We start from the raw sequence: 14,836 nt of genomic DNA, 5'->3' as shown, positions 1-14,836 counted from the left end.
CAACGTGCTGGGATTACAGGCGTGAGCCATCATGCCCAGCCAAGAAAATAGGTTTAAAAGAGAAAAAAAAAAAAAGATGTAATTTGGCAGAATTGGACAAAATTCTACCAAATAAGGAGGCAAAGAGGTAGCCTCCTGGTGAAATGTTCTCAGTGTTTGTGTCAATAAAGTGTTTCCTGTATTTATTACCCCCAAAATAAATTTTTACATGCTTTTTTTTTTTTTTTTTTTTTGGAATCTCGCTCTGTCACCCAGGCTGGAGTGCAGTGGCGTAATCTTGGCTCACTGCAACCTCTGCCTCCCAGGTTCAAGCGATTCTCCTGCCTCAGCCTCCCAATTAGCTGGGATTACAGGTGTGCATCACCATGCCCAGCTAATTTTTGTATTTTTAGTAGAAACGGGGTTTTGCCATGTTGGCCAGGCTGGTCTCAAACTCCTGACCTCAGTGATCCACCCGCCATGGCGTCCCTCCTGAAGTGCTGGGATTACACTTTAGCCATCGTGCCCGACCCCATGCTATTTTTGTTCATTACTTTTTTTGTAATTAAGTTTTAGATTTTGAGCTAATTATAAATTCACTTGCAGTTTTAAGAAATAGTACAAAGAGGTCCCTTATACCCTTTACCCAATTTCACCTAGTATCTCAACCAGGGTATTGACATTGATATGATCAAGATACAGAACATTTCAATCACCACAGGATTTTTTATTTCTCTTTAACAGCCACTGTCCTCTTTCCTATTACTAACCTCCGGCCAACATTAATCTGGTCTACATTTTTATAATTTTGTCATTATAAGAATGTTATATAAATGGAATCATCCAGTATGTGACCTTTTGGGATTCTGTTTTCTTTAGTATAATTCTCTGGAGAGTCATTCAAGTTGCTGTGTGTATCAGTTAGTTCCTTTATATTACTGAGTAGTATTTAATGCTATGAGTGTATCACAGTTACTGTAACCATTCAGCCATTAAAGGTCATCTGGGTTGCTCTCATTTTTTGGCAGTTATAAATAAGGCTGGTATGAACATTCATGTACAGGATTTTGTGTGAACATAATTTCATTTCTCTGGGATAAATGCCTAAGAGTGTAGTTGTTGGGTCAGATTGTAGCTGCATGTTTTTTTTTTTTTTTTTTTTTTTTTTTTTTTGAGACGGAGTCTCGCTCTGTCGCCCAGGCTGGAGTGCAGTGGCCAGATCTCAGCTCACTGCAAGCTCCGCCTCCCGGGTTCCTGCTATTCTCCTGCCTCAGCCTCCCGAGTAGCTGGGACCACAGGCGCCGCCACCTCGCCCGGCTAATTTTTTGTGTTTTTTTTTAGTAGAGACGGGGTTTCGCCGTGTTAGCCAGGATGGTCTCGATCTCCTGACCTTGTGATCCGCCCGTCTCGGCCTCCCAAAGTGCTGGGATTACAGGCTTGAGCCACCGCGCCCGGCTGTAGCTGCATGTTTAGTTTTTTATATAGTTTGAATGTGTGTCTCTACCAAATCTCATATTGAATTGTAATCCCCAGTGTTGGAGGTGGGGCCTGTGGGAGGTGTTTGAGTCATGGGGGTGAATCCCTTATGCCTTGGTGCTGTCCTCGAGATAGTGAGTGACTTCTCACAAGATCTGGTTAAGTGTGTGGCACCACCCCCTCACTCTCTCTTCTTGCTCTCTCTCTCACCGTTGGAGATGCGTGCTTCCCCTTTGCCTTCAGCCATGATTATAAGCTTCCTGAGGCCTCACCAGAAGCTGAGCAGATGCCAGCACCATGCTTCCTGTACAGCCCACAGAACTATGAGCCAATTAAACCTCTTTTCTTTATAAATTACCTAGCCTCAGGTATTTCTTTACAGCAATGCAAGAATGGCCTAACACAGTTTTATAAGAAACTGTCAAACTGTCTTTGCAGAGTGGCAGTACCATTTTACATTCCTACTAGCATTGTATGAGTGATTCACTTTCTCTACATCTTTACCATCATTTGATGTGGTCACTCTTTTTTATTTTAGCCATTTTGATAGGTAGGTAGTGATATCACATTGTGGCTTTAATGTGCCTTTCCCTAATAGCTAATGATACTGAACATCTTTTCATGTGTTTATATCCTCTTCAGTGAAATGTTAGTTCATGTCTTTAGCTCAGTTTTTGTTTTGTTTTGTTTTGTTTTTGTTTTTTGAGATGGAGTCTTGCTGTGTCACCCAGGCTGGAGTGTAGTGGCGCGATCTCAGCTCACTGCAACCTCCGCCTCCCAGGTCAAGCGATTCTCTTGCCTCAGCCTCCTGAGTACCTGGGATTACAGGTGCCCACCACCATGCCCAGCTAATTTTTGTATTTTTAGTAGAAACAGGGTTTCACCCATGTTGGCCAGGCTGGTGTCAAACTCCTGACCTCAAGTGATCCCCCCACCTCAGCCTCCCAAAGTCCTGGGATTATAAGCATGAGCCTCCACACCTGGCCTTTAGCTCAGTTTGAATTGGAAAGTTGTTTTTTGTTTGTTTGTTTGTTTTTTAACTATTGAAATTTGAGAATTCTCTATATCTTCCTGTCTTAGTCCATTTTTATTGCTATAAAGGAATATCTGAGGCTATAAAGTAAAGAGGTTTATTTGTCATGGTTCTGCAGGCTGTACAAAAAGCATGGCACCAATAACTGCATTGGGTAAGTGCCTCAGGCTGCTTCTACTCTTGGCAGAAGATGAAGGGGAGCTGGTGTGTGCAAAATCAGATGGCCAGAGAGGAAGCAAGAGAGAGAAAAGAAAGAACCAGGCCCTTTTTAACAAGCATTTCTTATGGGAACTAAGAGTGAGGACTCATGCATTCCCTCTGAGAATGGCACCAGGCTGTTCATCAGGGATCTGCCCCTGTGATTCAAACACTTCCCACCAGGCCCCACCTCCAACACTTGGGATCATATTTCAACCTGAGACTTGGTAGGGCCATACCATATGCAAACCATAGCACTTCCAGGTATTAGTCCTTTGTTGGATAGGTGGTTTGCACATATTTTCTCTCAGTCTCATTGATTGTCATTTTATTCTTTTAACAGGGTCTTTCATATAGGAAAAGTTTTTCTTTTGACGACGTCAAATTTATCAGCTTTTCTTTTTATGGATTATACTTTTGGGGTGGTCAAGTCTAAGAACTCTTTGTATAACCCTAGATTTTGAAGATTTCCTCCTATTTTTTTTCCTAAAAGCTTGATAGTTTTATATTTTACACTTAAATCCATGATCCATTTTTTTTGTTGTTATTTTCTTGAGAAAGGATCTTGCTCTGTTGTTACCCAGGGCTGCAGCATAGTGGCACGATCAAGGCTCAACCTCCAGGGCTCAAGTGATCCTCCTACGTCAGCCTCCCAGGTAGCTAGGACTACAGGTGTATACTACCACACCTGGCTAATTTTTTTCTTTGTTTTTTTTTTTATTTTTTATTTTATTTTTTTGAGACAGGTTGTTGCTCTGTCAACCAGGCTGGAGAGCAGTGGTGCAGTCGTTACTCACTGCAGCCACAACGTCCCAGGCTCAAGCGATTCTCCTACCTCAGCCTCCCAAGTAGCTGGGACTATAGGCATGCACCACCACATCCAGCTAATTTTTATATTTTTTGTTGAGACAGGGTTTTGCCATGTTGCCCAGTCTTGGCACATTTAATTTTTAAAAAAATTTTTTATAGAAATGGAGTCTATGTTGCTCTGGCTGGTCTCGAACTTCTGGTCTCAAAAGATCCTCCTACCTTTACCTCCCAAAGTGCAGGAATTACAGGTGTGAGCCACTGCACCCAGCTTTGTGATCCATTTTGAGTTAATTTTTGTACAAGGTGTGAGGTGTAGGTCAATGTTCATCTTTCAACTTTTAATACCAGTTGTTCCAGCATCATTTGTTGAAAGGCTGTTTACGATGTTTTGAGTTGGCTAACTCCTCGATATCACCTAAATCTTATCAGTAGTCCATTTCCAGGTTTCATTGCAAGATGACTTGCCAATCAACTCATCAGACTTATCATTAGACAGAAAAATCTCTTTCCTATTCATGTAGAGTATAAGGGCTAAAAGTTCAGGATTTGGAACCAGGTCCTGGGTTTTTAAAACTAGCCCTTCTCCTTATTAAGTAACTTAGTAGCTTAAAACAACTGTCTGTTTAGGTCACAATTCTGTGGGATGGTATTTTGGACTGGGCTCAGCTGCACAGTGGTTCTGTGTCTGTGTCTGTGTCAGGTCTCAGATTGACTTAGGGCTGATTGTTGGGGATGAAGGGGCCTCTGCTGGGATGACACATCACCTATGTTCCGTGTGGCTTCTCATCCTTCAGCAAGCTGTTCGTGGCTTCTTTGCGTGATGCTTGCAGGGTTCCCAAGAAGGGCAAGCATGGTAGCTGCAAGTCCTCTTGAGATGTAAACTCAGAATTTATATACTGTTCCTTCTGCCACATTGTTTTGGTCAAAGCAAGTTACAGGGCCAGCCCAAATTTAAGAAGTTTGGAAAATTGACTCATCTGTTAATGGAGAAGCTGCAAAAGGATTGTGGCCATTTTTGTAATCTGGCAACACTGGTAAATCACTCAGTTACTCTGAGCATCGGTTTCCTTATTTATAAAATGGATAACAACAATAAGGAACTCATAATAATACCTAACTTATGAGGCTTAATTCATGAGAATTCAGTGAGATGATGATGATGGTGATGACGACGACAATGATGATGAAGGTAGAGTATGGAAAAGCTCAAACTATTTTTCCTCTGCTCTCACTCCATGACAACGAGCAACACAGAAGACTTCTGTGACCAAATGTGTGGGGGTTGCAGTGGACATCAGTTGGGTATCCTCCAGTTCAATTCTGACACTACCTCCCTGAGGACAGCCCACAGGTTGAGGGCTCAGTCCCACAAGATCATCCCCACCTTCCTACCAGTCCTAAGTCCAGGCCTCTGGAACTGCTGACTGACCAGCTTCAAGCTGGGGTTCCCACAATCCCCTCTTTGGGCTTGGTTGATTTGCTAGAATCATGCAGAGAACTCAGGGAAACACTGAGATTTACCAGTTTATTACAAAGGATGCAGATGAAGAGATATGTAGGGTGAGGTGTGGGGTAAGAGGCATAGATCTTCCATGCCCATCCCGGGCATGCCACTCTCCAGGAACCTCCACATGTTCAGCTGTCTGGAAGCTCTCCGAACCTTGTCCCCTTGGAACTCTTATGGAGACTTACTGGGGTAGGCATGATTAAAGCATGGACAACTGTGTTGAAATGTGATTGAACAAAAAGGATGTGACCTAATACTAATAGACTGAGTGGGGTAACCCAGCGAGGCCTGTCTGTTCAGATTTTATCTTGGTCTTTCTGTGCAATATTTCTTCCTCCAAGGTATGGGGCAGGACCGTCTCTGGATTGAGAGTCTTACAACCCACAATCAAATTAGAGTCCTGCCTTGAGCAGGTGAAAGGAGTTCAGGAGAAGATCAGAGAGAGATTCTGTTTCCTTACACCAACATTATAACGAAAGACTGTAAAAAGCACTATTAGAGTTAGAAGCCAGGAACCATGGATATATATGCCATGTCACAATAAGTAATACTTTTTTCATAGTACCAGCTAATATTCATTGAGTATTTATTTTGTGCCAATCTCTGTTCGTGCATAAACTTGTTTTGTCCCCCATACGAACCTTATGAGATAGTTAGGGAGACAGCAAGTAAGTGAAGGGGTTGAGATTCCACTCAGGCAGTCTGGCTCCAGAGCCAACGCTTATCCTTTTTACTCCTGTAGAAGGTGTGTGAATACTGAGTACAACTCCTGGTACGTGGTAAGTGTTCACATCAGTATTTTTATTATTGATACTTATCCTCATTAGGCTCATTCGCAGAAGGAGGCACTTTCTAATTGTTTCCCTAGGTTTTTGGATTTGGGGATTTGGATTTTTCTGGAATGGAGCTCTTTCACTGATCATGATAAGCAGAATAGCAGGGGGAAAAAATAGGAAAAGAAAGGCAAAATGAGAAAGCTTATGGAGACAAACAGAGAAGGCAATGGAAGGCCAGAAAGAAAAAGAGAAGTCATGTCAGGGTCCCTTCTTGCTGAGGCCTGGAACACAGCCTCATTGGTTGCTGGGCATAAGGACTCTCATGCTGAAGAAGTAAAGGGTTTTCCTCCTTAAGAGTAATAAGAGTATAATCTGTGGCCCTTAAGAAGAACATGGACAACCCCTCCCATCCCCCACCACACCACACCTGTACACACATACACCTCACTATGCCCTCTTACCTACTAGGAGGGGACAGATTTTCTTTGAAACTTAGAGCCTAAAAGTTCCTTAGAAGATGGGAAACAATTACTTCTCTAGAAACCTTGAATTTTCCTAACTAATCAAGGCCTTCTTCGTTTTCAGTATGGACCCTAACAAGTGTAATACACTGTAGAACATTTAAAAAATACCCCCCAAGAAATGTAGGGTCAACCTTGGAAGGTAAAAGGTGTTATTCAATAGGAAACCCAAAAAGCTCTGGGTCCCATGAAGCTCTCCTTTGTGCTAGAACCTACTGGATTTGACTGAGTCACCTGAATGAAACCTTATTAATAGTGGTGACCTCCTCTTGAACCCTAACAGGCCTTATCTACTGCTGTTACCCTATTGTCTCCAGCCGGAATGACCCTTGACTACCTGGCACTGAGCCATGCCACCCACCCTCTTCTCCTGATACAGACTGTGGGTTAGCTTCCTTCGTGCTAGCCTGGCTGCTGGATTCTGATTGGCTTCTACCATTTGATCACCATTTGATCAGCTGGACAGACATGCATGCCACTACCCATGTTCCCGAGGTACCCTCTCAGGCTGCTCCACCCATGCTCACCACCCCTTCCAGGTCGGGATAGGCCCTCCAGTGGACAGGAGAGAAAGCCAGAAAGCCTAGATCTGACAGCTATCAAAGGGATAATACATGATACTTGGCATAGCTCTGAGCTCTGCAGACAGCCACTGATGATCCCTGGTCCAAACCCTAGGGAAGTAAGCCTGTCCCTCCACCACCCTTCTCTCTATCAGATCAGTGAGACCAAACCATTATGTGTACAACTTTTAAACTTAGGACTTAGGTGTACATATTGCTTAGGATAATATTCCTGAAAACAGAGTAGGGTACCTGTATTATTAATAATTAACCTAATGAAGGAAAGTAGCACTCCGCAAAACTTAGCCTCAACAACAAACCAGTCTTTTAGTCCCAGGGACTCCCGCAGCAGGAAGAGACCATACACCTGTGGATCCAGCAATGCCGTCGGAATCCCAGTTCCATCCCAGATAATGGCTTACTAAGTAGCTGTGTGCCCGGATCTAGATGCCAAGCCTATTGTGAAAAAAGATCATATTATCTTTCTTATATCTCCACAAACCTGAAACATAGTCACTTGAAAAATGGTTATTTAAGGAAAGGAAGAAATGAATCTTCACTACTTTGTTAGAAATGTTCTAAGATTTGTGTGTGAAGGACACAGGAAGGGAGGAGAACCCACAGTCGCCTTCCCATTCATGAGAATAAGCTCCTGCCTACTTTACCCACCATCAGTAGATTGTGGTTAGGGAGTGAGTTAGTGACCAGGAGAGAGTCAGAGGTCTAAAGAGGTTTTCAGAAAATTGTCATTTATAGACAGACAATATAAAGGGAAGTGATAATGGTTGGTTCAAGTGAAGGTACTTAACTCTCTAATACAGTAATAGAACAGTGGTTCAAAAGGTGGCTTGGAATGATTATTTTAGTAATTCATTTGAATACTTATGAGTTGCTTATAATGAGATATAGAAAAGTCTTTGCAGGGAATTGCTTAAAGCTTAGTCCTGCTGAGAACCTATGTTACCCACCATGTCTTGCTTCTTGCTATCAGGAAGGAAGGTCTATTTGCTGTAAGTGCTCCTCCACCCCCACTGATTGACAGCATCTTCTCTCCCATGGAGACTTCACCCAGCCCATCTGCCTATGCAGTCATTCTCCTTCTATGTCAGTTACAATTATGTGCATGTAGCAGGAAACTCAAAATAATAATGGCTCAAACCGGATAGAAATGTATTTCTCTCTTTCTCCTGAAGGAAGCCTAGCAGTCCTGAAAGAAGGTAGGCAGTCCAGGGCTTCCAGAATAGCACTGTGGAATCATCAGGGATCCCTGCTCTTTCATTCTTGTTGCTTCACAGTTCCTTCCAGTTCAAAATGAGTGATTGAGCTCCAGCCTTCATACCCATGTTCCAAGCAGCAGTGGGGATGAAGGGAAGAAAGCATGTCTCTTTTAAGTTCCTAGAAATTCCACATAACATTTTCACATGTATCTTGTTAGCCAGATATCTTGTTAGTCAGATATCTTGTTGGTCACATGGTCCTGTCTATCTGAGCAAGAAAGGCTGGGAAATGTAGTCTTTAGACTGATGGCAGTATGCCTGGCCAATACTTGGGGATCTGGTAATTGTGTGAGAAAGGACGAATGGGTAATTAGTAATCAGCGAAGCAGGAGGTGTTGGGCCCATGAGAAGTGTTGAAGGGGTTCTGTGCCTGACATTCAGCTTTTACTCTTTTACTTCTGGCTTTATGCAGGTATCTCTTTGGCTTTTAATCAAGATTTTTTTCCTCGTTAGAAATCTTGTATAATTTTTTTTTGTTTGTTCATCTGTACAAATGATCTGTAATCTTGTACAGTGTTACAAGAAAAAGAATCAAGAAAATTGGTTAGAGGCAGATGTCCGAGGGGATAGAAAGTATCTGACTCTAACATTGCTTTTCCTTCAGAAAGCTCTTTGGTTTCTTTCATCATTGTTACAGGCATCTGAATTCATCAAAGAGAAATTGTAGATAGGCTAGTTGAGATTTTGTATTATTCATACACTTACTTTGTTCTTTACTGTCTTTGCTAATCAGGTTCTTCCTTCTTTTTTTGTTTTTTGAGAAGGAATCTCACTCTGTCACTCAGGCTGGAGTGCAGTGGCACGATCTTGGCTCACTGCAACCTCTGCCTCCCAGGTTCAAGCGATTCTCCTGCCTCAGCCACCTGAGTAGTTGAGATTATAGGTGCCCACCATCACGCTCGGCTAAGTTTTGTATTTTAGTAGAGACGGGGTTTCACTATGTTGTCCAGGCTGGTCTTGAGCTCCTGACCTCAAGTGATCCTTCTGCCTCCACCTCCCAAGGTGCTGGGATTATAGGTGTGAGCTGCCATGCCTGGCCGGCTCTTTCCTCTTTTTATAGTAATATGGTTTCTTTAGAAACACCCATATTTTTCTGATTATGAAAGCAATGCATCTTTACTGCATAAGCTTGGAAAACCTAAGAAAGAACAAAGAAGAAAATTTAAAATTGCTTGTAATCCTATCAAGAGATAAAATATTAATTTTCCATTATTTTATCCATCTATGTGTTTATACATATATGAAATTAACATATAAGCATTTTTGTACATTATTAAAAATTCTAAAAATGTTAATCTTTTTCCCTTTATCCAACATTTACTCTACTTCTGATTTTTCTGATAATAAATAACACGGTGATGAATAGCTTTCTGATAAATCTCTTTTTTAGAGAACTTTTTTAAAGGCTTTTGATACATTTGCCAACCTGTCTTCAAGAGAGATTAATTTGTTTGTACTGTTCACCAACAGCATTTGAGTATGCCTATGACCTGCATCCTGGGTGTAAACTCCATACAATAGTAAAATAAGAATATGCTAGATAGAGCTTTTGATATACTGTACTAGTTTTACACAGTTAATAATGATAATGCTGTTTTTTGGTATCTAAACTGGTTAATACTGAGCATGTATGTTTTTATTGAAAAACTATATTATTTCTTTTTTTCTTGCATTTGACTTTGATGGCTACAGATTGTATCCAGCCTTCAGTCATCAGACATGTTCGTTCTTGGAGCAACATCCCCTTTATCACTGTACCCCTCAGTCGTACACATGGCAAGTCCTTTGCCCACCGCGGTGAACTGAAGCATGCCAAGAGAATCGTGGTGAAGCTCGGCAGTGCTGTGGTGACCCGAGGGGATGAATGTGGCCTGGCCCTGGGGCGCTTGGCATCTATTGTTGAGCAGGTGATTGCCAAGATAGAAATTATGCTGTACTGAAATTTGGGTTTTAAGTTACTACTTCAAATTGGGTTTAAGTTGCTCATCAACTTATAAAAATAATAGTGATTTCAGTGCAATAGATTTAACCCAATGTGAAAACTGTTTCCCAACGTAGATGCCAGTGAGAGATGGCATCTTAGGGCAAGAAAAGGGGATGTTAAGGAGTAGGGGTGATTTCATGCAGTTCATGCCTCAGACTTCTTCGTGATAAAGAGCTGTTTCTGTTGGAGATTCTTAGTTCTGGCTATGCAGTAGAATCATCTCGGGCCTGGAGATGCCTGGGTTTCACATCTAGCCATTTAATAAGTATCTCTGGGATGGGGCTGCTGTGTTTGTCTGTCTTGAGAGGATCTCACTCTGTCACCCAGGCTGGACTGTTGTGGCATGATCATGGCTCACTGCAGCCTCGACCTATCGAGCTCAAGTGATACTCCCACCTCAGCCTCCTGAGTAGCTGCAGCTACAGGCACAAACCATTATGCCCAGCTAATTTGTGTAGTTTTTGTAGAGACGGGGGTCTCGCTATGTTGCCCAGGTTGGTTTCCAACTGCTGGGCTCAAGTGATCCTCCTGCCTTGGCCTCCCAAAGTGCTGGGCCTGCAAACTTTTTCTGCAGGAGACCAGATAGTAAATATTTTAGTTTTGTAGGTTATATGTTCTGTGTCTCCACTACACAGCTCTGCAGAAGCAACCACAGACAATACATAAATGAATGAGCATGGCCGTGAGCTGATAAAATTTCATTTACAAAAACAGGCAGCATGCCAGATTTGGCCAAAAGTAAAAATCCAGACATCCCAGCATCCCACAGATAAAGCAAGAGCTCTTCTATGGCATCTGAAATTTTACACTACCCTCGTAATTAAATTTTCAGTTTTTAAAAAACAACTTTCCTGAGGCGTTAATATTGGGAAACTGCTAACCTGAAACTTGATACAATTTTTTTCTTACATTTTCTATTCTAAATAATTATCAAGCCTGAGCAACAAAGTGAGACCCTGTCTCTACAAAAATGAAATCGCTGGGCGTGGTGACTTGCACCTGTAATCTCAGCACTTTGGAAGGCTGGGGCGGGAGGATTGCTTGAGCCCAGGAGTTCAAGACCAGCCTAAGCCACATAGTGAGACCCCATCTCTACAAAAAATTTTTTAAAAATTAGCCAGGCACGGTGGCACATTCCTGTGGCCCTGGCTACTCAGGAGGCTGAGGTAGGAGGATTGCTTGAGCCTGGGAGGTTGAAGCTGCAATGAGCTATGATCACGCAACTAACTGCACTCCAGCCTTGGTGACAGAGCAAGACCCTGTCTAAAAAAGTTCTGACTTCTTGGTAGGCTGAGGCAGGGGGATTGCTTGAGCCCAGGAGCTCAAGGTTGCAGTGAACTATGATAAAGTCACTGCACTACAGCCTGGGCAACAGAGAAAAATCCTGACCTCCAGTCCCCACCCCCCCACACACACAAAGAAAACAACAATAATCAAACCCACCTTCTAGATTGAGTTCATCAGATAAATTTAAAAAATATTTATCAAGAGACTACACTGTGAGGGGCACTAGCTTCTCTACCCTCTCTACCTTAGAGATATAACAGTCTCTACCCTTTGGGAGCCAGAACTGGGACTCCCCAGACATTAAGGTGACTGTTCAGGGCAGTAAATATCCAAATAAGTGGGCCCAAATGACAGTGAGCGATGGGTCCAGAGATGGGAAACTCAGATGAGAGTGTGGTTGTTCCTGGGACTTCCTAGGAGAGCTGGAACTCAGCCTGGGCCTTGACAACTGATGGGATTTGTACAAACAGAGGGGAAAAGTTCCGTGCTAATAAGTATCAGTGTGACATGCTCCTGCAGTTGTGCAGTCCAGTGGTTCTGGGGAATGGACAGGCTCTCAAGTGGATTCCAGATCGAGGATAGACAGGAATGAGTGTGACATGCTGTGGGCCAGGGAGGAGACAAGCTGGAAAGTAGAGGTGGTCATCTCATTAGAAAGAATGAAAAAAAAAGTGGATCATTGCATTAGGCAGGGCTCTGAAGCCATCTGTGTGAGTTGGAGTGCAGTCGCAAAAGCAGACCGAAGATTTTGAATGGAGGAGAAACTTGATGAAAAGAGTAGGAAAAACCTGGTAAAGGTTTGCGTAGGTTACCAGCTTTGTAGGGCTGCATGTGGACCTAATGGAAGAGCTGTCTCCATCAGGGCCTGCCTAATAGTCATCTTATCATGTCAGATGGACTCAGGAACCAACTTAAAGTGGTTTCCACTGGCCATAAATGGGATGATTTGAACATCAAGAAAGGGAATCACAGCTGGGCACAGTAGCTCATACCTGTAATCCCAACACTTTGGTAGGCCAAGGTGGGGGATCACCTGAGGTCAGGAGTTCAAGACTAGCCTGGCCAACATGGTGAAATCTTGTCTCTACTAATAATGCAAAAATTAGCCAGGCATGGTGGCACCTGCCTGTAATCCCAGCTACTTGGGAGGCTGAGGCAGGAGAATCTCTTGAACCTTGGAGGTGGAGGTTGCAGTGAGACGAGATAGCACTACTGCACTCCAGCCTGGGCGAGAGTGAGACTGATTCTCAAAAAAAAAAAAAAAAAAAGGGAATCACTGCACAATGCAACAAAATATGTTTAAATCCATGAGTTCATAATTACACTTAAAAAAAAAAAAAACTTCATGGATGGGCGTGGTGGCTCATGCCTATAATCCCAGCACTTTGGGAGGCCAAGGCAGGCAGATCATGAAGTCAGGAGATCCAGACCATCCTGGCTAACAGTGAAACCCCGTCTCTACTAAAAATACAAAAAATTAGCTGGGTGTGGTGGTGGGTGCCTGTAGTCCCAGCTACTTGGGAGGCTGAGGCAGGAGAATGGTGTGAACCTGGGAGGCGGAGCTTGCAGTGAGCTGAGATTGCACCATTGCACTCCAGCATAGGAGACAGTGAGACTCCATCTCAAAAAAAAACAAACAAAAAAAATTTCATTGGCCATTTTTGGAGGGTGCTAGAGAAGCTACTCATTATATTGAAAATGGATTAGTAAAGGGGAGGAGACACACATTTGTCCTGCTTTTCATAGGCAAACTGTACCTTCAGGGTAATCAAATAGTTAGTAAAGGAGAGTTTCCCTTTTGGAATTTTTCCAGATTATAAATGAAGGAATCATTGAGTTAGAGTATCAGCATTTTGCAGCTCCTAATGGAATAATGGATCTTGGCAATGATCATCAACAGATGCTAACATCACAAAAAGAAAGATAACCAGGCATTATGTATCTCCTTGATGGATGTGCACACCACAACTTATAAAGACTTGTTGGGGGAAAAAAAAAGCCTTCATAGCAAACATCAGTTTATAGGATATACAAAGTGCAGGATTAACATCATAAGGACACAATTAGGAAAATGTAGGCTGGGAAATCCTAAAGAATAAACAACTCAGTTTAACAAAAATTACAAGGGGGAAAACTGATGGAGAGGGGAACCCATGAATTAAAGAAACTTGAGAGACACTTCAATTAATTTGTAATGCAGGGTTTAATTTGCATCTCAATTTGAGCAAGGAAAAAAAATTGGAAAAATATGAACACTGGCTATTTGATATGAAGGAAATCATTGAAATATTCCAGATGATAATGGTTTTGTGGAGAGAGAAATATATATAATTATATATTATATATAATATATATTATTATCTTTTAGCAGTTATTACTGAACTATTTACAGATGAAATAACATGTCTGTTGCCTGGAATTTGTATTAAAACAATGGTGAGGGTATAGAGCGGTTATTGGAGACTAGGAAATTGGCCATGAGAGATAGGTGGTGAAACTGTGTGGTATGTACATGGGGATTTATAATACTATTCTCACCACTTCGGTTAAATATGAAATTTTCTTTTTTTTTTTTTTTTTTTTATTTTTATTTATTTATTTTAGAGAGAGGGTCTTGCTCTGTCGCCTAGGCTGGAATGCAGTGGTGTAATCATAGCTCACTGCAGCCCTGAACTCCTGGGCTCAGCTGGGATCCTTCTGTAGCCTCCTGAGTAGCTGGGACTACGGGCACATGCTGCTTGGCTGGTTTTTTTTTTTTTTTTTTAATTTTTCATAGATATGGGGTCTTGCTATTTTGCCCAGGCTGGTTTCGAATTCCTGGCCTCAAGCAATCCTCCCACCTCAGGCAGCTGAAACTTTCTGTGATAAAATATTGTTGTCGGGGCCAGGCACAGTAGCTCACACCTGTAATCCCAGCACTTTGGGAGGCTACTCAGGGGGCTGAGGTGGGGGGATTGCTTGAGTCCTGGAGGTCAGGGTTGCAGTGTGCCGTGATTGTGCCACTGTCCTCCAGCGTGGGTGACAAAGCAAGACCCTGTTTCAAAAAAAAAAGTTATTATTGTTTTAAATCATGGTTTATCATAGCTGTTTGTGAGTTCCTGGACCAGTTAAAAGGGTTCAGATATCAGAAAGAAAGGACAGTTTAGGAATATTGACTTTATTGCATCTTGAGTCTTTAATTTTTTCATATAAGTCTGCTTAAGGTAGGAAACAAAATGACCACATTTGGTTCTGGGCAGGCAGAGCAGAACAAGGTCAGCATCTGCCCCTGGTGTAGGCAGAGGCAACCCATAGGATCAGATGTGCCACCAGAGCAGCCTCATTTACCCGGGTTAAGCCTTAGAACCTGAGAAGCCATCTGCTGAGTCTACATTGCATTTCCTACCTGTAGACTTTTATTCTGGGCTTCATTTCTTGGAGCAACG

At 42.5% G+C, this 14,836-nt stretch overlaps 1 protein-coding gene across 10 annotated transcripts in view; it reads left to right on the top strand.

The window, feature by feature from the left end:
• Nucleotides 1-14,836, top strand: part of ALDH18A1 (aldehyde dehydrogenase 18 family member A1) — a 49,852-nt gene that overhangs the window by 4,339 nt on the left and 30,677 nt on the right. For 6 of the 10 annotated variants that reach the window (XM_025396066.1, XM_025396064.1, XM_025396061.1 and 3 more), the window contains exon 3: nucleotides 9,833-10,047. The exons of the other annotated variants lie outside the window; for them this stretch is intronic. In XM_025396066.1, the coding sequence (XP_025251851.1) occupies nucleotides 9,833-10,047 (215 nt within the window). The remainder of the gene's footprint in view (nucleotides 1-9,832; nucleotides 10,048-14,836) is intronic. 10 annotated transcript variants of the gene reach the window in all.

The sequence above is a fragment of the Theropithecus gelada genome, chromosome 9 (assembly GCF_003255815.1).
Source record: "Theropithecus gelada isolate Dixy chromosome 9, Tgel_1.0, whole genome shotgun sequence".
Taxonomy (NCBI): domain Eukaryota; kingdom Metazoa; phylum Chordata; class Mammalia; order Primates; family Cercopithecidae; genus Theropithecus; species Theropithecus gelada.
The sequence above is the reverse complement of the archived record's forward strand: the minus strand, read 5'-3'. Positions and strand labels throughout refer to the sequence as shown.